The sequence below is a fragment of the Ascaphus truei genome, unplaced genomic scaffold (assembly GCF_040206685.1).
Source record: "Ascaphus truei isolate aAscTru1 unplaced genomic scaffold, aAscTru1.hap1 HAP1_SCAFFOLD_1083, whole genome shotgun sequence".
In the NCBI taxonomy this organism is placed as follows: Eukaryota; Metazoa; Chordata; class Amphibia; order Anura; family Ascaphidae; genus Ascaphus; species Ascaphus truei.
The window spans coordinates 13,776-35,577 of NW_027453949.1; the positions used below are offsets into that span (position 1 = coordinate 13,776).

Genomic DNA, 21,802 nt, shown 5'->3' on the forward strand with positions numbered 1-21,802 from the left:
TTAATACATATTTACATTTTTATTTTATAGACAATATAACCTTGTAAGAGGTGAAAAAATATATTTACAGAACTTCTTTACAAATGTACACAGAATTTCACAAATAAGGTCTACAATTTACAATTGAATATTAGTTTAGATATTTGCAGTTACAGATCAATTTACCAACTTCCTTGATGCAAATTAAGTGGAATGTATTTTGGATTTGCAAACAGTACATACCAGTATAAAACCCCATAATAGCTTGTCACAGTTAAAAAGGAGGAGTCCTCTGTTGAAAACAGATACTTAGCAGCATCAAATCTGAAAAGCTAAACAGGGCAGCAACAGGAATACGGTATGAACTTCACAGTAAGGGAGTCACCTGCCCATCACTTAACACAGGGTTCCCCAAATCTATTCCTCAAGAGAAACCAACGAGGCAGATTTTCCAGGTGACAACGGAACATAGTTGTCTTCGGAAGCATTAGGAGGTAGGTTCATTAACCCCTACACTGTCAGGGTAGGCTACAATGTGTGGCTGCCCCCTCGAGTATGTAATAAGGGTTGTGTACTGTTGTGTACAGCCTAGCCCGGTGTGTTGCTCTCGGGGGCTGAATGTGGGAAGTCGCAGCTTAAGGCCCTGAAAATCCCAGCACTTTAAACCTTTAATTCAACTACCAATTCTAACATGCATCGAAAATCTGAAATACAATACAAGTGGTTTGTTAATTGTAGGCAATTATACTTTTTAGCAAGGGAAAATAACCAATCGCTCACTTTGTTTTTTGGTTGAGCAGTTACAGTGCAACCTCCATTGCTGTATATATCTGTTACGAAAGTACAGGCTACATCAGTACTGATTATTAAAAACGAGCAAGCAGAGCAAACCAGTACATTTCTTGCGCAGTCTTTAAACGTCTGGATGAATGTAAAAAAAAAAATCTATTATGTTATCGACCTTTCAGAAAACTTGGTCTTCATTACATCAAAAAGGTAGTATTACATTTTATTGTTTAACCCTAAACAGAGCATTGGATCAGGAATAAAACTTCAGTATTTGTGGTGCTCCATCCCTACTTAGTATAGCTGGGTTTTAGGTGCACGCCAGTTTGCATTAACCGGGCGCTTTACTAAGGAGCATGTTGAACATATCTATTCTTCTATGAAGAAAATGGTAAATTGGTCACCTCAAACCAACCCTGGTGTGATCATTATCACGAGCTTGGCACAATTCTCTCTGGTACTGTAGGTGTTCTGTGGTTGGATACATATGGAGAGATTCATTAAGTGCCAATGCAGTATCATTCCACATCCACTACAACTGACGAACAGCAGTTAGTCTGTGATCAGTGCGATACCCCACACCAGCACATTGTGAATCTCCCCATAGTGTCTCCACACTGCCTCAGTAAAGCACGTCTAGGAAAGTCCCTCCGTACATTAACAAGTTGGCTCATCAACGCCAACACCATAGAAGGTGCCTGTACATGAATACAACCTCTCCCAGACAATGTCCTACCCATACTCCTCAGTAAGACCTGTTGTGCCCCAACATTTCCAGTGCCAAACCATTTGGGATCACAATAGTAGGGGAAAGATGTAGTTTAAAAAGGAGCAATCTAAGCAGGCGGGTTTTTTCTTGTTTATTTTAACATAGGATTGAAGCAGAGGGTTCTCTGGAGCTAAACCCAATTCATTTCAGCTGTGGGAACCCTATGCTTCTAGAGACTCCTCCAAAGGGGGTGCCGGTATCGCTCTGCTTTTTAAAGCGCCCACATTACACGGGCCAATAGGAAGCTGCACCGGATGATGTCACGGCTTCCTATTGGCCTGAAGGACATGCCCGCTTTGAAATGCAGCCATATAGTGATCCCCGCTAGCCCACTACAGAGGTAAGTATCTCCGGAATCGGGGTCTCCGGAGCTGAAATGAGCCCGTTTAAATCCTGTGTTTTGTTAACCACTGGTATATAAACGTTTTACACCTGCATATAATGGAGCCTTCTTTAAAATATCTGCACAGTTGGTATATAAAGAACGCAGGTGCTGTTACATTAGGAACGGTAACTTTCTGCCATTACATAGCATAATACTGAATAGACCAACAACTGTTCTGCAGAGCAGTGATATGACGAGCGTAGGCAAAACCATCAATTCATTTCACTTGAAATTTAAAAAAATTAAATAAAAGGGTAGTAACCTTAGATCAGGTCATTGCAAGATGCCAATACAACAGCACAATTACAGGTTCCTGCAGCAAGAATTTATTTATTTTAAATAAGTTACTAAACTATAAACAACTCGCTTGGCCAGCAATAGCTGTAAAGATTTCTTGCAGGAACATTCAAAAACAGGCTGGCTGGCAGATCCGATGGGGGGGATTTCAGCAAAGAAAGGGTTGTCCTTTTCCGTAACACTGCTAAAACTTCACATGGCCCAATGAACAATGCGCAAAAGGTTTATATATTTAAAAAGAAAAAAAATAAACCATCTTTCCAAACAGTTCTCTAATGCGTAGAGAGAGGCATCTTTTCTGTACTCTTCGGAGGTGTTAGGATCCCTCCAATAGATACAGGAGACTGTCCCTCAACCAGAACAGAGGCGGATGATTGTGCATTTACCTCGTCCTGCCAAAAACACAAAAAAAAAGACGTTTCAGGTAATCAGGACGACACTGGAGGTTTAAACATTGTTATGCATTTATAACTAGTGACAGACCAATGCAACAGGGCCAACCAGCTCATATTTTAGACTTTTAAAAAAAGAAATGGCATTTATCTGCAACCTTTGCTTTAATTCTACAATAACTTGTAGGATAGGTCACAGTATTGACACAAGGGAGTGATGGTGAAGTTCTCTAACAAAGGTTTTTTTTTGTTTTGCTTATACAAAATCAGCGATTTTACTGTAAAAATCTGTATAGTTAGTATTTTTTCAGCAATATTGGGGTATCGGTACCATGTGACTTTTTAGTACGATTTGGCAAAAGTATGTAAATACACTAAAACACAGTTTTAATGCACTGAAGATGTGCTGCTGTTTGTCTCTATACTTGCTAGGCCAGGGGTGCGTAATCTTTCCCTACTGCGCCCCCTCCTCCCTTACCTTAACAACGCCGCGGGGTCACGTGACGTCACGTTGCCATAGCGCCAGGACATCACCCTGCGGCATCATTTGACGCCGCGTTGCCGAAGACGAGGTAAGTGAAGTTGGAGAGGCCTCACGCGATCCCCCGGCATTCATTTAAAATGCCTTGGGAGAAGAACGCAGGGCCTCTGCAACCGCCGCGCCCCCCTTAAATAATCTTGCGCGCCCCCCTCTGATGGGGGGCGCGCACCCCTGTGCTAGGCCACCGCATTCAGTAACATCACAATGCCAATAAAAAGCTGGTGAATAAAAAGGAGCTTTAAATGGGAACATCTACTCCATGAAAGTGGCCGGTGCCACAGCCAACCAGTAAATATAAAAAATGGTTATAAATCATATAACAACTCAGATGCACTTGCCCCCTCGCCCGGGACGAGTGCATTTTGCCAGCTGTTGAGTGTTAACTGCGGCGGCGTGGTGCGCCGTCTCCTGCAACTTCAAGTGTCTCCCCTGCAGCTCCTATGAAAATGGTTGTGCGGCGTCAAATGACGTGTTGCCATGACAAAGGGACACTTTGCCATGACACCGCGTGACGTCACAATGTGTCGTCTGACGCCGCGCAGCCATTTTCACTGGAGCTGCAGGGGGAGACACTTGAAGTAGAAGCAGGAGAACGGCGGGAGTCACCGCTGCACCCCACCGCACGTAAGACTCGCAAGCGGGTCAAGTGAGGGGGGGGGGGGGGGAGATTGGGGACTTTTTTTTAAATGTATTTATTTTTTTACACAATTTGTCGAGGCCTTGTTATAATTCATAACCATTTCCAACGCAGCAATTAATTTATAGTGCTATTGTTTATGGAAAGGTGCTTTTGTCCCTGTGTTTTCTATTGCGACCTTTTCTGTGCCTTGCTTTTAAGAAACATACCAGCATATCGAGGTAGTTTGTGTGAGTTTGGATATTATGCCGATCTTCCACTGGAACCTTCTTAAAGTCTTTCAGTTTTGAAGGGTTCTCCGTCTTTGCTGCTTTCACAAAAGGGATCATCCAGTAAACACAGGCAGAGACACTCTCCCAGTCCAACCCTAAGAGGAACAAGGACAAAATCTTCATTAGACGCAATCACCCTTTTCCAAATTCACTACTACAAATTTCGCTGCCACAAGGACCGGTGATCGGAGTAGACAAAAACCAGGTACAACTACGCAAAACGAGCAACTGAAAGTGTGTCCGGTGACCACGTGGCTGGGCAAGGGTCACTCTTATAAACCCACATTTTGTGGCAAGAAATCCTAGTGCTAGGGCAACTAGCCTTAGTAGGTCTAGGGAACACAAAATATTCAGCCCTTCTCGTGTCTGGTATCAATTTAAACCAGGTTCAGGAGTTTTATTCAGAGTAGTCCACGTACTTCATCAACAAGGGGATTACAATTGGCACAAGCAAATAGAGGCGACATTAAGTCGGTCTAGAACATTTGGCTGCAGCCAAAACGTCGCAGGACACATCGCCGCAATGTCCGGTCGGCCGTGGTCTGCCGCTCTGATAACTGCACGTTTAAATGTCCCGCGCGGGACTGCTACAGTGCCCAGGCCGCTTACACGCGTCGTCTTTAAATGTCCAGGGACGTTTAAAGACGACTCGTCGGAGCGGCCTGGGCACTGTAGCAGTCCCGCGCGGGACATTTAAACGTGCAGTTATCAGAGCGGCAGACCTGGCTTGGCGGGTGCACGGCAGACCGGACATTGCGTCCCGTGGCGAAGTGTCCTGACAGCGGAGCAGCGTCTTGGTCGCAGCCAAATGTCCCATTCCGACATTAAGCAACTCTGTTTTTCAATAGGGGTTCCTAGGAATCCTTGGGTTCCCCGGGCATCACAAAAAGGGTTCCCTGCAATGTTCAGGTCATTTGAAAATTGTACCAAATACAGAAGAATTTACAATGCATCTGATCTCATACGTGCCATTAGAGAGAGTTGGGGTCCTGACAATGCATCTGATCTCATACGTGCCATTAGAGAGGGTTGGGGTTCCTTACAATGCATCCAATCTCAGACTCGCCATTAGAGAGGGTTGGGGTCCCTTACAATGCATCCAATCTCAGACTCGCCATTAGAGAGGGTTGGGGTCCCTTACAATGCATCCAATCTCAGACTCGCTATTAGAGGGGGTTGGGGTTCCTCAGAATTTCACAATATAATTATAGGGTTCCTTAAACAACAAAAAAATACTGCAATAACTTGTACAATCTCAGAAACAAATCTGTGGCTCTTGGGCAGTCTCTTCATGCATTAACAATGGAAGTAAACAAATAGCACAACTTAAAGGGTAGACACACACACACAAAAAAAAAAAAAAAAAGGCAAGTAATATTACTTACAGGACAGTCACACTGTTAATAAATTTACTTTGTGACCATTATTGCAATGGTCAGTTCAAACATCAGAAGATCTACTCAGACATTCCCCTTTCAGAATGACACCTTTTTGTTGTTGCAGAAAGTACTAAGCCACAAGGGCGAGTGGGTTCTAACCAAACATTCTTACCTGTAGCTCTAGTAACTACTTCAAGTGACGTATAGTGGTACAGTGCAGCAGCAGCCAAAATCCTGTATGGAAATTTCAACGCGTTCATGTGTAGAATGCATACATCTACAAGCTGTGGCAGGGAGAAGGAAGCAGCGTTAATGAACGTTTACAAGAAAGAATCATAAACAGGCATAGAGCTGTATGTCTACACACTTCAAACGAGGCGCCCTTTTTCCGCTTACTGAATATAGAAGCCAACATGTCAGGTGGAAACATGGTCACGTACAGCTGCCTATAAAGTTTAGTTCCAGATACTCTTGAAGTATTACCTATTCAAACTCCTAGTTTCTTTCCCTTCAGCCAAGTACAGTACCCGTGCAGCCCTTAACACAACTGGCTATACTGATCACGTACTAAGTTGGCTAGTACAGTAGTTAGTTTGCTTCCAAAATAAAAATGCCCTGGTTTTTGAAGAAGCAATTCCCCAAACTCCCCAACCCCCCTCCTCCTCCTACATTTTCTCAATACATGATTGAGGCAGGGGGTCTCCGGGATCTGAACCACATTCATTTCAGCTCCGGGGACCCCCAGCTTCCGCAGGTACTTACCTCCGTAGTGGGTGCCGGTAGCCACTCCAGGCTTCACATTATGGCCGCTTTTTAAAGCTCCCGGGCCAATAGGAAGCTGTGACGTCATCAGGTGCAGCTTCCTATTGGCTCGTGAGGAGGAAGCTGGAAAGTGCAGATAAGCCGGCACCCCCTTCGGAGGCAAGTATCTCCAGCAGCAGTGGGCTCCCGGAGGTGAAATGAATGGGGTTCAGCCCTGGAGTCACTCTGCTTCAACCCTGTATTTAAACAAAATAAGGGGGGGGGGGGGGGGGGCTTGGATTGTTCCTTTAATGGACCCCACATTTATGCATATTACTGCCACATGTCTACCCTTTGTTTCTCTTAACTAAAAGCACATCTACAGGAAATATTTACAGCCTGAACGGGTCACTTGTGTCAATATTCCCTAGTTCTGTGCCCTATTCCATAACATGCTATTGAAACGCTGCATTATAGGGCAACAACACCCTGCAAAGAAAATGGACAGCTTGAAAGGGGAGCAGCTGAAGCACCGACGTCTGGCAGATCCATGGCCAGCCTTACCTGGGCTATCTGGATGAACTGTTCCTGTGAATACTGAGGCAGGAGAAGTTTGGGGGATTCTTGAAGGTGAGTGACTTGGAGATAAAGATTTAGCCACGAGATCACCGTTACAGGACCCAGCTCCCAATTTAAAGCCTAGAAACCAAAGATTTAAAAAAAAAAAAAAAAAAAACACATGAATTGGGCCTTCTCCCACAACAAAATCAGTATCGAGCAATAGGGGCACACCTATTATACAGATCTATTCATTTGCAAGTAGGTAAAATGGAGTTCTTACTCTACATCATCATCATCATCATCATCATCATCGCTCCACTACACTCACCCAGCAGGCTGCACAAATACTACCCTAACCAGATACAAAACACAAACCAAGCAGGGAAGGGCAGGTTGTGTATTCTATCACTAGGCCCCACAGGACGCTGCACACGGCTCTCCATACCACGTGGAGGGGGGGAAAAAAAGTGTTCATATCAAATCACACACCTTTAGTACGATGAGCTCCATTTTAAGAATGTCTTCCTCACTACAGGCACCGTCTGTGACATAGGCAAATTCCTGAAGTTTAGGTGGGTAGATTTCCTGCAAAAATCAGAACCAAAATGTTAGTGTTTCCAGTTTCACGGGCATTCAAATGCGATGATCCCAACTCTAGAAATAGAAAAACATGTGCACATGTAGTGAAGCGGGGGGGGAGGGGGGCTGATTGAGCCCCCACCCCCCCCCCAACAGGTCAGGTTTTCAGGATATCCTTGCTTCAGCACAGGTGGCTCAATCAGTCCCTGCTTCAACACAGGTGGCTCGATCCTCTGAGGGGGAGGGGTATAGTTTTACATCTTTAACATCCAAGGATCTGACGGCTTCTCTCGCCTTGGCTAATGTGAGTGTTCAGTCTTTTTCTGATAGTTGAATCATGAACAAGGATAGCCAGGAGGAAACCACAGCTCTCTAAAAAGAACTTTGTTGCCCATCTAAAGTGCGCCCAAGAGCACATAGATGATCCAGAAGGCTTCTGGAACAATGTTCTCTGGACAGTAGAGTTAATGAGACATTATGTTCAGCGAAAAACCAAACACTGCGTTCAAACAGAATAACCTCATCCCAACTGTCAAGCATGGTGGTGGCAGTGTAATAGTTTGGCTGCTTTGCTGCCCCAGGACCTGGGCGGCTTGCCATCATTAACACAACCATGAATTCTGCATTGTATCAGAAGATTCTAGAGAAGAATGTCAGGCCATCTGTCCGTGAGCTGAAGCGAAAGTGGTTCATGCGGGAAGATAATGATCCTAAATCTACCAAAGAATGGCTGCAGAAGAAATGCTGCCTTTTAGAATGGCCTAGTCAACGTCCGGACCTAAACCTCATCGAAATGTTGTGGCTGGACCTTCAGCTGCCCATGCAAAGAAGCCCTCAAATATCTGCGTTGTAAGGAGAAATGGGCCAAAATTCCTCAAAACCGATGCGAGAGACTGACAAGCAGTTACAGGAGACGCTTAATTTAAGTCATTGCTGCTTAAGGGGGCGCCAGCAGGTACTGAGTCTAAAAAGGTTCACACATGGATATTAAATGCGGAATCATTTGTGGATAAATAAACGTTGAAAAAGTATCATGTTTTTTGTGTCATTTGTTTGATCAGGTTATCTTTATCTATTATTAGAACTTCAATTAAGATCTAATAACATTTTAGGTTTGAAATAAGTGCAATCCTAAGGGGTAAACGTGTGTGTGTGTGTGTGTGTGTGTGTGTGTGTGTACGTGCACAGCCTGGAAGCAAATCTGTCTAGGAACACACAGACACACACTTTTATGGCGTCTTGAAAAGTAACCTAGTAACCCAGGCTGGAAACCTCTGCTCTTATGTAACAAGATACAGTCCTAACATATACCATTGCAATCTTACCTCCAGTTTGGAAGCAATGAACAAGGCTGTGACGCCTATGAGCTGAAGCATGTTTTTGTTGATGTCGTCTTGTGTGGACATAAATCTGTCAAAGAAGTCTTGAGCGAGGTAGAAGGTCTCCCTGTGAAGAGAGTAGACCTCAGATACCTGAGGGGGGGGGAGGCAAGTTAAGTCATCTTAAACCCAAGTAAAAAATTAAAATAAAAAAACCACCACGGTTTTACAGTAGCAATAAAGATTTAATTTTAAGATTTATTTTTTATTATTATTATTGTCACAGGACTGAAGTAAGGGGTCTCCAGAGCTGAACTGTGTTCATTTCAGCTCTGGAGACACCCTGATTCCAGAGATACAAACCTCCATAGGGGGTGCCGGTATCTCGGTGGAGTTTAAAGGTTCCGGTCACGTGAGCCAATAGGAAGCCACAACAGATGACGTCACAGGACGCAGGACATTTAAACCATGTCATATCATTAGGCACACAGTTCCCTGGCTGCATAGATACCGGCACCCTATACAGCAGCGGTGCGCAAACTGGGGGGCACGAGACTGCCTGCGGGGAAGGGGGGGGCGCAGTTTACAGAGGCCCTGCGCGCTTCCCGAAGGCACTTAAATTAAGTGCCGGGGGAGCTGCAGGGCCTCTGTAAACCTTTAATTACCTTGGCTCCACACGCGTCACCATGGCAACGCGACGTCAAATGGTCATGTGACGTCATGACGCCGGAGCCGATGTAAGTGGGGGTGAGGTGACCGCCGGCAGGGGGGGCGCAGAGAAAAAGTTTGCGCTCCCCTGCTACACGGAGGTAAGTATCTCCGGGAGCAGAGGGTCCGTGGAGCTGAAATTAACACAGTTCAGCTCTGGAGACCCCCTGCTTCAATCCTGTATTATAAAAAATAAAAAAAACACAACCACAAATGAAACCTGTATTGCTGCTTCAATCACCCAGGCATTTTACATAAAACCATTGCCCCAAACTCCACTCATCAATATGACTAGGATGCTAGGAGACACTAGAGATGTGCGATGTGTGAAATAGGTTCTTGTAGCACTGTCAGACCAGTTGATAATGTGGAACAATGAGAACATCAATAGTAGGTGTTGTGTGGTGCTCCCCGTTCCACTACTCTCATACCATGTCCCAAATACTATGCCGATTCAGATCATCAACTTTCCTGTGTTAAGTAAGGAATGACCCATCAGTGCAAGTCTGCATTTGCAACCAGAAGAATTTAGCCAAATTACCCAATCCGGATGGGCTTGTGCAAACCTCTTCTTCCCCAAGTATCTCCAGCACCCAGGGGCTCCCATCTCCAGCACCCAGGGGCTCCCATTGTTAGGACCAAAGCTGCCACTTACAAGGATGGGCCTCTATTTTACTAGGATGCCTCACATGATGGGACATGTTGGCAAAGTTTGCTTGATAAGTAAAAGTGTTACAGTGGCTTTAATTGGAAGGGTAAAGTCCATAGATTATATGAAGCAGAACAGGAAGAGGAGACGCACCTCTATGAGCCAGTCCAACAGAATCGACCGCATGTCTGGTTTCAGTCTAGGGTGTAGTGGCAGGTAAGATTTGTCATGGACATATCTCGTCTCTTTGTTCAACATTTTCAGCCATACATCTTTTGAATTGCCCCAGCTGTTAGAAACAAGACATTAGTTACATTGACCACAAGAAAGAACATTTTGCAATAAGAGCTATCCAATTACCGGAAGCTCAAGTAAAGCTTCAAATGAAGCATGATGACCTTGAATTAGTTAACCATGTTGGTTTAACAGTATATATATGAGTCTAGAGCAGGGGTGGCCAACTGCAGTTCACAGGGGCTACCAACAGGTGTTAGAGATCTCTGCTTCAGCACAGGTGGCTCGATCAGTGGCTAAGTGATTCAGACAGCCACCTGTGCTGAAGCAGGGATATCGTTAAAAGCTGACCAGTTGGTGGCCCGTGAGGACTGGAGTTGGCCACCCCTGGTCTAGAGTCTGTACTCTTTCCACATGGTCTTCCAAAGTCCCACAAACGGTGAACAATAGACCCATCTCGAATATGAGGTAACCGTGGCTGAACTCGGATAGTACATGGACTGACCAGAACACGGACGGTACATATTTACAACCTAGAATTCACATCTATTGAATAAAATAAGGATATATTTTCTTCCCCACTCTGTGTGTAGTAAAAGGCTGACACAACTACCTTGTTGGTGAGCGAGAACATGAAGCCCAGCATGTTACCTGCCATAGGGTGCATGCAATGTGGTCATTAAGAAGAGGATGTGCTTATTGATCTACTCTTTTTCTTTATGAATCGACTTTGCCTACACTTCCGGTGACCCCAATCCCTGTTACCCGTTGGCCTGTATTAACACTATGCACTGTTACGCTGCGATATTTCTATTGACAAACTATAGATGTGTGTTTTTTTTATGCGGAAAATAAGTTCAGAGACCAAACTCCCAGACAAGATAAAGTCCACATTCCCATACCGGGCAGTAAGCAGCATTCAGGCGCCGATTCACTAAACGGTGACCACACTCCTCACATCTTATTCACTTAAACGGGATTGGAGTGAGCTGAAGCACAGCACTCTTAAATAAATCCGAGCCCCAGGGGGGTAAATCTATACCTGATGAAATAGCCTGTCCGCCAATTTACAACCGAATATCCCCGTAGACTTCAAAGGGGATTTTCGGCCAAAAACGGCCACATTAGCCAATATCGCATAAGGCCCTTAGAGCCTGACAAGTAGCGGCACCAAAATCAGCAGGATGAAGTTGAACCTCTCACCTTAGATCCGGCAGAGGAGATGGACTAATGAAGAGATTCTTGAACCTGTATTGTGTGAACTTTGACATATCGGATGCGATTCCCATTTCTTTTTGGGGGGTTTCAATAAGAACACAGGGACTGATCCCGCCGGGTATGATCTGTGACCAGCAGCTCTGTTCATAACAAAGTTGGCATGTGTGAGTAATGTACACTAGCGGTTCCAACATGTCTACAGCCAGTCAAGATGCCATAGCATAGAAGGGGCCAAGCACCCAAAAAATACTGGCTTATTATCACACGTGTAAAAAATTATATATGTCAAAGCATCATTTGTTATTGTGCTGACCACAATAGTTTAGTCTACTGCTTTGTACCCTCTGGGAACTAAAGTGACAGGGAGATGCCCCATTTGAAACTCAATTCCTTAGCTACATGGCTACCCTAACAGTGATTGGCATGCGGACTATGGCCGCTTCAGCAGCAAATGGTTCACATCCTCTGCCAGAGGTACAAGCAATGCATTGCAGAGCAAAACGTCACAGGCCCCTGTGGCAGAGAAAGGATAGAGCACACCAAATAGTGAGCATTCAGGGATTGTAGATTACCACTGAACACAGACACAAATGACCCCTTAAAAGCAGTCTGGGCTACACCTTTTTTCTTATGTTACCAGATCCAGGGTGTGCCCTGGGAGTCCAAAAAAGAAACCCCCTCCACCCCCCCCCCCCCCCCGATCACCAATTCGGAGATATTTGTAGTTTTAAACTACCAGGAAAAGAACACTTGCTCAGTGGACACAAAATGGCTGCCAGCGTCCAGCCTCACACTGGCAGCCAATAATACCGGAATACCACCAGATTATGTTGCAGCTTTCTATTGGTGTCAACAAATTACAAATACTTTGCTATGGGGAGTGGGGGGTCCTGTGAGGTCAGGATGATCCCCAATTCAGGGGGGGAAAAAAAACTAATTCCAAAAGAAATGAGCTAGGGTCCGCAGCGCAGAATGGGATGAACTACTTATAGGAATGCGACTCGTGCACATCAGGTTAACCCCCATTCCTTCTATAAACTGCTGCAATATCAGAAAGGGGGGGAAAAAGGCGATCCAACCCATTACCACCACAAAAAAGGAGGCAAGAAAGCCACGTTTCAGACCCAGATTTTCTTCTAAAAAAAAGGAAGTTACCTGGATCTCATACTGGTGTCTTTTTGTCCTCTGGTGCTGTTCATGTGTCTTTAGATCCTGAAATGAACATGGCTGTGTTAATAAGAGATCCATTTCATAGGAAGAGTTCAGTGTTTGTACTAGGCGGGGGAGGGGGGGCAGATCCAGGTCGAGGGAGCCCTAGGCTCAAATCGGATATACACACTCGTATTCCTGTGTCTAAAATCAGGTTTGCATGGTTGGAGATGGCAATGTCAAACCAATATTAGCCCCTCAAGCACCAGAAGGACTCGCAAAGCAAGTCCCTGTAGAACTGAAAAGGTTAAAAAGGTGCAATATGTAGGTAGACCCCCAAATGTGTTTGGAAATGCAGACATGTGCATGGATTTATAGGTGTGGCTCTCTAAAGCACAAATCCCGCAGTGATTGCACTTGGTGATTTAATGATAAAGCACAAAGTGATAAGACTATGGCAAGGAGGAGGACTCCCGGCTAAGCACTTCTAAACTTTTGGCCATACCTAAATGAATCACATAACATTTTACATATATACAGCTACAGCTTTTATCAGCACACCTCTGCTCTCCGTTTCCTTGGTGCAGCGGCAGACTGGCAATCATTTTCAGCGTCAGCTTTTGGGTGTCTTGCTTGTAAACGGCCACTAGAGGAGCAGAAAATAGTTATAGCAGTTCAGGTCAGTGCACATTTGCCAACTAACCCTAGGTTACCTGCATGAAACGAATGAGACCCAACAAAGACTTACAACATAAAACACCACAGATAAAATACAAATAAAAAATAGGGAGAAGAGGGGGGGAGGAGGAAAGGAGGGGACCAATAGTGTCATATGCAAAAATAGATGTATTGGTATCAAAAAAGCATCTAATTCACAATCATCCTTGAAATATGGACATGACTGTAGTAGTTGCATGAACATAATCACACGTCAGATCTTCTGCTTGGTTTGGACATCGGACTCGGTAGCTGCAGTAATCTCCCAGTGGCGTCTCCACTCCATGGCTCGCGTCTGTAGACTCTGTTCCTTTCGGGTATGCGTACGCACTTTGCGTCTCACTCGTCGCGAGTTCCAAGCCTCATCCCCAATCGCCTGCTATACGCAGCACCTCCGCAATCTTGCAAGGTGGGTTAGTGTCCAGAAAAACGTCCAAAGCAAGTGAATCCAGCCAGCTCTCTGCCTCTCCTTCCTTCCAACGTGTTTTGCTAGCAAACATAGCTTCATCAGCTTAATTCCCTAATGAAGCAAGGTTTGCTAGCGGAACGCGTTTGGCTACGGCCCCGCTGTCTGCGCGCCTGCAAGGCTGGCGGCACATGCAGCTCTGATCCCCCGTCTGCAGTGAGCTGCAGGGGCAGAGCTCAATTTTCCTGTATTCAGGAAAAAACTGGCCGCGCATCGCGGTGGCCACCCCTTGTAGTGGGCCCGGCCCCATTGAGGGGCGGTTCTTGTCCCTGCAGTGCCCGCCATAGCGGGCGCTGAGGCAGACAGCGGGGACCTGGCCTTAGAAGGAAGTAGAGGCAGAGAGATGACTGGCTTCACTTGCTTTGGACATTTTTCTGGAGACTAACCCCCCATGCGAGATTGCGGAGGTGCTGCGTATAGCGGGTGGTTGGTGCTGAGGCCTGAAACTCACGACGAGTGAGACACAAAGTGCGCACGCATACCGGAAGAAACGAAGTCTACAGACGCGAGCCGTGGGGTGGAGACGCCACTGGGAGATTATTGCAGCTACCGGAGTCCGATGCCCAAACCAACCAGAAGATCTGACGTGTGATTCAGTGATCATGCAGCTACTACAGTCATGCCCATATTTCAAGGATGCTTATGAATGAGATTTTTTTTTGATACCAAAACATCTATTTTTACATAATATTACACTATAGGTCCCCTCTTTATTTGTATTTTTGTTATCTGTGGTGTGTTTTAATGTTGTATGTCTTTGTTGGGTCTAGTGCGCTCTCTTTTTGCTCATTTGCAGGGCATATTAAAAAGTGTTACACCAGTGGTGTCTTTGTTTAATTTTGTCACTTGTTATATATTGTTGTATAGACCTTAAGACACATAGCTTGATTCACAGAGTGACCCCATAAACAATTCACCTATCTATGAAAAGAATGATACAGTCCTGGTTTTCTGCTCCCATTAGCAAGTATGTCAGTAACTTTGGTATAATAGAGCAAGATCCGAAGAAAGACCAGCCTGGATCACGAACACACTGCTGACTCAGATGCCAGGTATATGTCCCATACCCTGCAAACAATAGCCCTCTGGTGTGTAACACCATGGGGCATCAATATACACTGCAAAATCCCAATACCCTGTTCAACCAGAGAGCATTTCCTATGCTGCCAGTGTGCATTAGTCCTCTATTTATGGAGAGTGGAGTCAGGAAAATGGGCAAAAACAATAGCAGCATTGCTAGCGTTCAGTCCCCAGCTCACAACACATCTGTATATGTATTTATGTATTTAGATGTATTTAGCATTTAAGGCATAAGCCCTTCAGAATAGGAAGATGGGGCGAAATGTAGGGAGGCCCTATTAGCTCTGATTACTGTTTCATTGGTAGATGAGAAAGAAGTGAATTTTTCACCAGAAAAAAAACAAATAAATAAAAAATGTGCATGCACTTACCTTCTTCTAGACATTCTTCTGGAGTTGGCGGATTTCTACCTAGAAATTAAACATAATAGTATAAATAAATATGTATATACACAAACACATTGTGAGATCTAAATAAATGATGCAAAGTATACATGAGCCCATATAAATCCATATAAAGGCGTTTTATAAATATACAGATTATGTAGCAGGTTTCATTGTTCCTTCAGTAAACACAACATATCCAGTTATTTGCGGGACACAGGCAGCACCAGTTTACACTCCTCCCCTCCTAAAACATGACACCTCCCCTCCTATAACAGGACACCTCCCCTCCTGCAGCAGGCAGAGAATGAATAAAACCAATCAGATATAACAGCCCCAGGAAGTGACCCACAGATATAAAGGTTCATATACTGCTAGCAGGCAGAGGGGGCACCTCACAGATATTATGGTCCATATAGAGGGGGGGGGGGAGGGTTGGGACTTATATTATATCCCTTTAGACTAGTCCTGTAAACATTTTTTATTTTGTGCATCTTTTTTGTATTAATGTTGTATTGTTTACATTTGCATTTCGCTAGAGATAACGGGGGAAAGCCGGGTTGCAGACCTGTCCTAGACATGCGATATTGTTATTGGCTGTATGATATAGATACATATCTTTATACCCACGAGGCGATTACCGTTTATCCGTAAAGAACAATACAGTCAAGATGAAGATCTGTGTTTTTTTTTTTTTTTAACTTTGTTATATTTAGTTTTTGGAATGTGTAAATATGCTTAACTAAATAAAACGTAAGTACGAATATGGATATTTCTAACTTCAATAGTGTCATCTTGTCTATAGTGAAAGTTTGATGGCATTTGTTCACATTGTATATATTGTTATTCTTGTACTTGGGTGTCTGCCACTGTCACTCACATGGCCGTCTGTTTTTTACAGCACTCCGTTCTATTCATATTGTATTTTTGGGTTTGTATTATTCAATACACATCACTATTTATTAGAACCATTTTGGTTTCCACAGACATTGAGCTCGGTTTGTTTCAGGCACGAGCGTTCTTGATAGAGTCATACGCCCTGACACCAAGATGGCAGCCGCCTTCAGTTAACAGACATGGCATTAAACCACGAGAGAATAAAAAGCGCCATTTCTTCCTCCCACTTCAGACTCTTGATAGAGGGTAGCTTGTAGACACACACACACACACACTTTTATTGTTGGGATCATTTGAGTCTTGGACTGTGATCCCCCTGCAATGTTATATTGGATTTAATATACCTTTCTGAACATATTTTGGTGTCTTGGTAGTTGACTTCTTATTGCTAATTTTCTCTAACTTACATTATATTAGAACGGCTTTTGAGAGCTTATATTGAGCAATTGCCATTTATTTATGTTGCAAACCAATTTCAACTTAAATGTTTGTTTCTATACATTACCAGTTGACAACTGTGATGCTACATTTTACTGCTAAACACAGATATAAATTGCCCTATAGCAGGGGGATGTGTGCCCCCCAAATATAAATGGCCATATAGGAGATGGGGGATGTATGCCCCCCAAATATAAATGGCCCTATAGCAGGGGAATGTGTGCCCCCAAATATAAAATGTCCATATAATAGGAGGGGTGTGTGTGTGTGTGTGTGTGTGTGTGTGTGTGTGTGTGTGTGTGTGTGTGTGTGTGTGTGTGTGTGTGTGTGTGTGTGTGTGTGTGTGTGTGTGTGTGTGTGTGTGTGTGTGTGTATATATATATATATATATATATATATATATATATATATTTATTTATTAGGAGGGGGATGTGTGCCCCCAGATATAAATGTCCCTATAGCAGGGGGATATGTTTCCCAGATATAAATGGCCATATAGTATGGGGGGGGATGTACCCCCCAGATATAAATGTCCCTATAGCAGGGGGATGTGTGCCCCCCAGATATAAATGTCCCTATAGCAGGGGGATGTGTGCCCCCCAGATATAAACGTCCCTATAGCAGGGGGGATATGTTTCCCAGATATAAATGGCCATATAGTATGGGGGGGGGTGTGCCCCCCAGATATAAATGTCCCTATAGCAGGGGGATGTGTGCCTCAGATATAAATGGCCACATAGTAGGGGGAGTGGGGGGGGGGTGCTCCCCCAAAATATATATGTATATATAGTAGGTGAATGTGCGCCTCACATATATCAATGTATATATAGTAGGTGAATGTGCGCCTCACATATATCAATGTATATATAGTAGGTGAATGTGCGCCTCACATATATCAATGTATATATAGTAGGTGAAGGTGCGCCTCACATATATCAATGTATATATAGTAGGTGAATGTGCGCCTCACATATATCAATGTGTATATATAGTAGGTGAATGTGCGCCTCACATATATCAATGTGTATATATAGTAGGTGAATGTGCGCCTCACATATATCAATGTGTATATATAGTAGGTGAATGTGCGCCTCACATATATCAATGTGTATATATAGTAGGTGAATGTGCGCCTCACATATATCAATGTGTATATATAGTATGTGAATGTACGCCTCACATATATCAATGTGTATATATAGTAGGTGAATGTGCGCCTCACATATATCAATGTGTATATATAGTAGGTGAATGTGCGCCTCACATATATCAATGTGTATATATAGTAGGTGAATGTGCGCCTCACATATATCAATGTATATATAGTAGGTGAATGTGCGCCTCACATATATAAATGTATATATAGTAGGTGAATGTGCGCCTCACATATATAAATGTATATATTGTAGGTGAATGTGCGCCTCACATATATAAATGTATATATAGTAGGTGAATGTGCGCCTCACATATATAAATGTATATCTAGGTGAATGTGCGCCTCACATATATAAATGTATATATAGTAGGGGATGTGTGTATATATAGTAGGGGATGTGTGCCTCACATATATAAATGTATATATAGATGGGGGGGGGGGGATGTGCAGCCCGGGCTGAGGGACAGCTCAGCACAGACTCCCGCCAAGTCCCTGCATTCAACCCCCAGCTACAGGGGAGGTGGGCACAGCCCGCAGCTGTGGGGGGAGAGGGGGTCACTGATAACCTCACAGTATATACTTGGGGGGTCCCCGTCCCCCCACAGTCCGTGGCAGAGGTTTGCTGGTGGGAGAAAGGCAGTTCCGCGCCAATTTACAGAAAGCGCCCAAATCAACCAGCCTTCCCTCCAACGCCGGGGAGGGGGAGGAGGTGCATGAGATCGGGGTTCCCCCCTAACCCAGAGGCAGATCCAGCCCACACCCAGCTACATTCAGGGGAGCACAGCACACAGATTTAACAGCAGCCAGCTGCACTGTGTGCGGGGGGGTGGGGGAGGGTTGCCATTTGGACTTTGCAAGATGAATGAGTAATTCTCCCTCCAAAATAAACACTGGAGAGGGGGGCAAAACCGTGATCTGTAACCGAGATCTACCTCCAGAGAAGAAGAGGGGGACAGAGATACCCCCGGAGTCTGTTAACTCGCTCAGTGCCAGGGGGAGGTGAGAGAGCGGCGAACTGCCATGTATGGCCAGTCACTGAAGGGCCAGTACCTTTGTAAGAAAACCTCCCTGTGTATCGGTGGGTGGAGGTGGTCACCTCAAACCTATCACCCCAATATGAGATGGATCAATAGTGGGCGATGGATCAATAGTGGGCGATGATTCCCCCCTCCCCCCCATGTATTCGGATAACCCCTAAAATAAATGGCCCAGTCACTTGTTGTATGGCATTTTATTTGTACAACCTAAAGAAATTAAATGGATCGCTGTAAAGGGGGGAAAAGTACCCACCCTCCGTAAGGCTGACTACTCACCACAGCGCGAAGTTGCTGCACCGGCTGCACCAGCGGGGTCTCAGCTGATCAGCTGGCGCCAAGCCTTTTATATAGCAAAGGAGGGACTGCGCATGCGCGCCTGACACGCACAGGCTTCCCCCCCCACCACTGTTTCACAAGGGGAGGGGGTGGGGAGGCCTGAAATGTCCTCACCTTGCTTCCACTCCACGGGGAGGTGGTCAGTCTCCCATCTCTACTGGTATTTTTGGTGAAGCCTGTTTAAAGATGGGAAGTTACAAGTGCTGTTGGAGAAGCATATGGTTAATTTTTTAATGCAACGCCCTAGAAATTGGGCTAAATAAAGAGATGTGTCTATTAACACTACTTTCTGTAAAAACCCAAGCTCGCGTTTTACGTTAGGTGGCGTTTATAGTGGCTACGTCTGTGCGACACCGTGCGCCGCGAGAACAACTGTGTGTTCCTCAAACAGGCTGCCCATAGTGCGCGGGAGCGCTGCAGAGTGACCGTGCCGGCAATTTTTTAAAAAAATACAAATTAGTTTCTTGCGCAACGGCCGCATCGCGTTTGTGGTTCAGCCAACGAGGGCGAACCAGCCTGGTGACGCGTCCGCCACGCCTCCCCCATTGCCTGCAGCCTCAGTGCCTGTTTCGCGCGAGCGACAGGCCTGCGTCACGTCACTCGTGCCGCAACTATAATTGCGGCCTTAGGTCGTGCGTATAGTGCCCGCAACGGGCGACGGCGCCCAAAAACATTGCCGCCGCGTGCGCTTATAGTAAGTGCGACGGCGGCAATGCGACTGAGCGGACTTTGGAAGCCGGGAATATTTGATTTTTTATGGGTTGTCGCCTCATGTGACAGCCCCTGAACAAATCAAATGTCCGGAAGCCTGCGCCGTCGCAAAGCGAAATATGACTTTTGCTAGCGGCGACGGGTGACGTCACCCGTCCCCGGTCACTATACGCGCAGCCTTACACTGCCAATGAGCTGGTATCTGTGGCAAATATTTCTATTTCTTAACTGTTGGCCATCGCCACTTCTGCAGGGAAGCATTCCCACCCATTCACTTGCATAATGTACTTTAAAAGAAGTATTGCCACAAATAGTTTAAAAACATAAGAGGCTTTTTTTGAAGCCTCTGGCATTAGTACACACCTTGACCCACTTCATTGTAGGGCACACATTTTCACCTTTTATTTACATTGTAAGTGCAACACCCCTATCCTGACACCCTCATGGGCCCACGAGGGAAGGGTGGGCGGGAGGGTTAATCCACATTTTTACCATAATATAAATTTCTAATTTCAAAAAGTAAGATTCTAGCAGGAAAAACAATTACAAATCCCTTTTACATCCAAATTGTAACCCGTTTATTTACCCATTATATGTTAGGGGTGTTTTGTCCCTCTCTTTGTAAAGGATGCCATTGTTTAGGTAGATTTTCTATCATTTGGGAAAGATTTTTTTTTTTTTTTTTAAACGCCATTAATTCTCCCCAAAAGGAAAAAACTATAACAATAACCCAACCAATCCTCCATTTTTTTTAACCTCCTGGGATCCTGCAACTCTTTTGCAGCATATAGCAAAACCTCCTCCCGCCTAATTTCCTGCAGTCACTCTGCTATATTTGCCTATGAGATTTGGAAGGACACTGAGGTTTCCTGTTGCTTTATGCAGCGACCAAATGAAATCTGCCCCTGCTAAAGCTAGCATTGTATGCAGCCTCTTTGCTACGGGGAATGGGCTGCGCCGCGCCAAAGCGTCATTGCATTAAAGCGCTTTTCCGCAGCAGCGGAGAGGTTAACCCGCTCTTTTCTACGGCAGATTTCGGTTTGAATTTCCCGCTGATTCTCCTGCTGGCCAGGAGGGGGCGGGAGTAAAAGCCACGCCCCGAGGGCGACGTCATGGGAAGCGGCGTCCAATAGCAGAGCAGGGAGTCAGAAGAACGTGGCCCAGCTGTAGAATGTAAACACGCTGCTCTCAGCAGCAGTCAGAGAACACGTGGAGGGAAGAGGAAGTGCTGTGTCAGCTGGAAATAGTGCAAAGTGTCTAAACGCCTGGTTCAAAAACTATGAAGAGCTGATGTTGAGCTGATGTTATCTACTTTTCTATACACTGGAGACCAAATTATACCTTTTCTATAGTTGACATAAACAGAGCCACAAATCAACCTTCATATCTAAGTGCATGTTGAAACATTTATTTATATAGCACCCATCATATATGCACTATTTTGAAGGAGATCAGGATGCGGATAATTGAGGCAATATGTACAGCAAACAAAAATGTACTATAAAAAAGGAATACACAGGGCCGGTTTAAGAATTTTGCTGCCCATAGATACTTACCTTTTTGCCTCTTGCAGCATCCCAATGTCACGTAGTATGTACAGTATATAGCACCATTACTTTACATAGCGCTTCACAGCAGTAATACACACGATAATCATATAAATAACAAATAATACATAATGGAAAGAAGTGCTTTCAGACATAAAAGTGACATTTAGGAAAAGGAATCCCTGCCCCGAAGAGCTTACAATCTAATTGGCAAGTAGGAGAAAAGTACAGAGACAGTAGGAAGGTATTCTGGTAAGTGCGTCTGCAAGCAGCCAAGGTTTATGTAGTAGGTGTATAGTAACAGCCACAGGGGGGAAGCAGTCAAGTTAGTACATTTCAAACCAGGCCAGGGAGATAGATGCCCACAAAAAAAAAAAAAAATTGATTGATTTTTAGCGCACAAGTTTTTGCTTTGCTCCCTGGCTACTTATGTGGTGGC

The 21,802-nt window shown here is 44.8% G+C and overlaps 1 protein-coding gene across 3 annotated transcripts in view; it reads right to left on the reverse strand.

Moving 5' to 3' along the window:
• Positions 1 to 3: 3 nt before the first annotated feature.
• The window catches only part of CCNE2 (cyclin E2), a 45,874-nt gene continuing 24,075 nt past the window's right edge, over positions 4 to 21,802 (reverse strand). Inside the window, exons 1-12 of one of the 3 annotated variants that reach the window (XM_075581151.1) lie at positions 19,220 to 19,281; positions 15,230 to 15,268; positions 13,157 to 13,241; positions 12,602 to 12,658; positions 11,432 to 11,586; positions 10,148 to 10,283; positions 8,644 to 8,790; positions 7,229 to 7,324; positions 6,743 to 6,877; positions 5,610 to 5,721; positions 3,996 to 4,153; positions 4 to 2,608 (exon numbers count right to left, since the gene is read on the reverse strand). In XM_075581151.1, coding sequence (XP_075437266.1) covers positions 2,489 to 2,608; positions 3,996 to 4,153; positions 5,610 to 5,721; positions 6,743 to 6,877; positions 7,229 to 7,324; positions 8,644 to 8,790; positions 10,148 to 10,283; positions 11,432 to 11,586; positions 12,602 to 12,658; positions 13,157 to 13,241; positions 15,230 to 15,243 — 1,215 coding nt within the window. In that variant the 5' untranslated portion in view covers positions 15,244 to 15,268; positions 19,220 to 19,281 and the 3' untranslated portion in view covers positions 4 to 2,488. Of the gene's footprint in view, positions 2,609 to 3,995; positions 4,154 to 5,609; positions 5,722 to 6,742; positions 6,878 to 7,228; positions 7,325 to 8,643; positions 8,791 to 10,147; positions 10,284 to 11,431; positions 11,587 to 12,601; positions 12,659 to 13,156; positions 13,242 to 15,229; positions 15,269 to 19,045; positions 19,095 to 19,219; positions 19,282 to 21,802 lie in introns of those variants that run through there. The other 2 variants (XM_075581149.1, XM_075581150.1) reach the window with 2 other exon arrangements.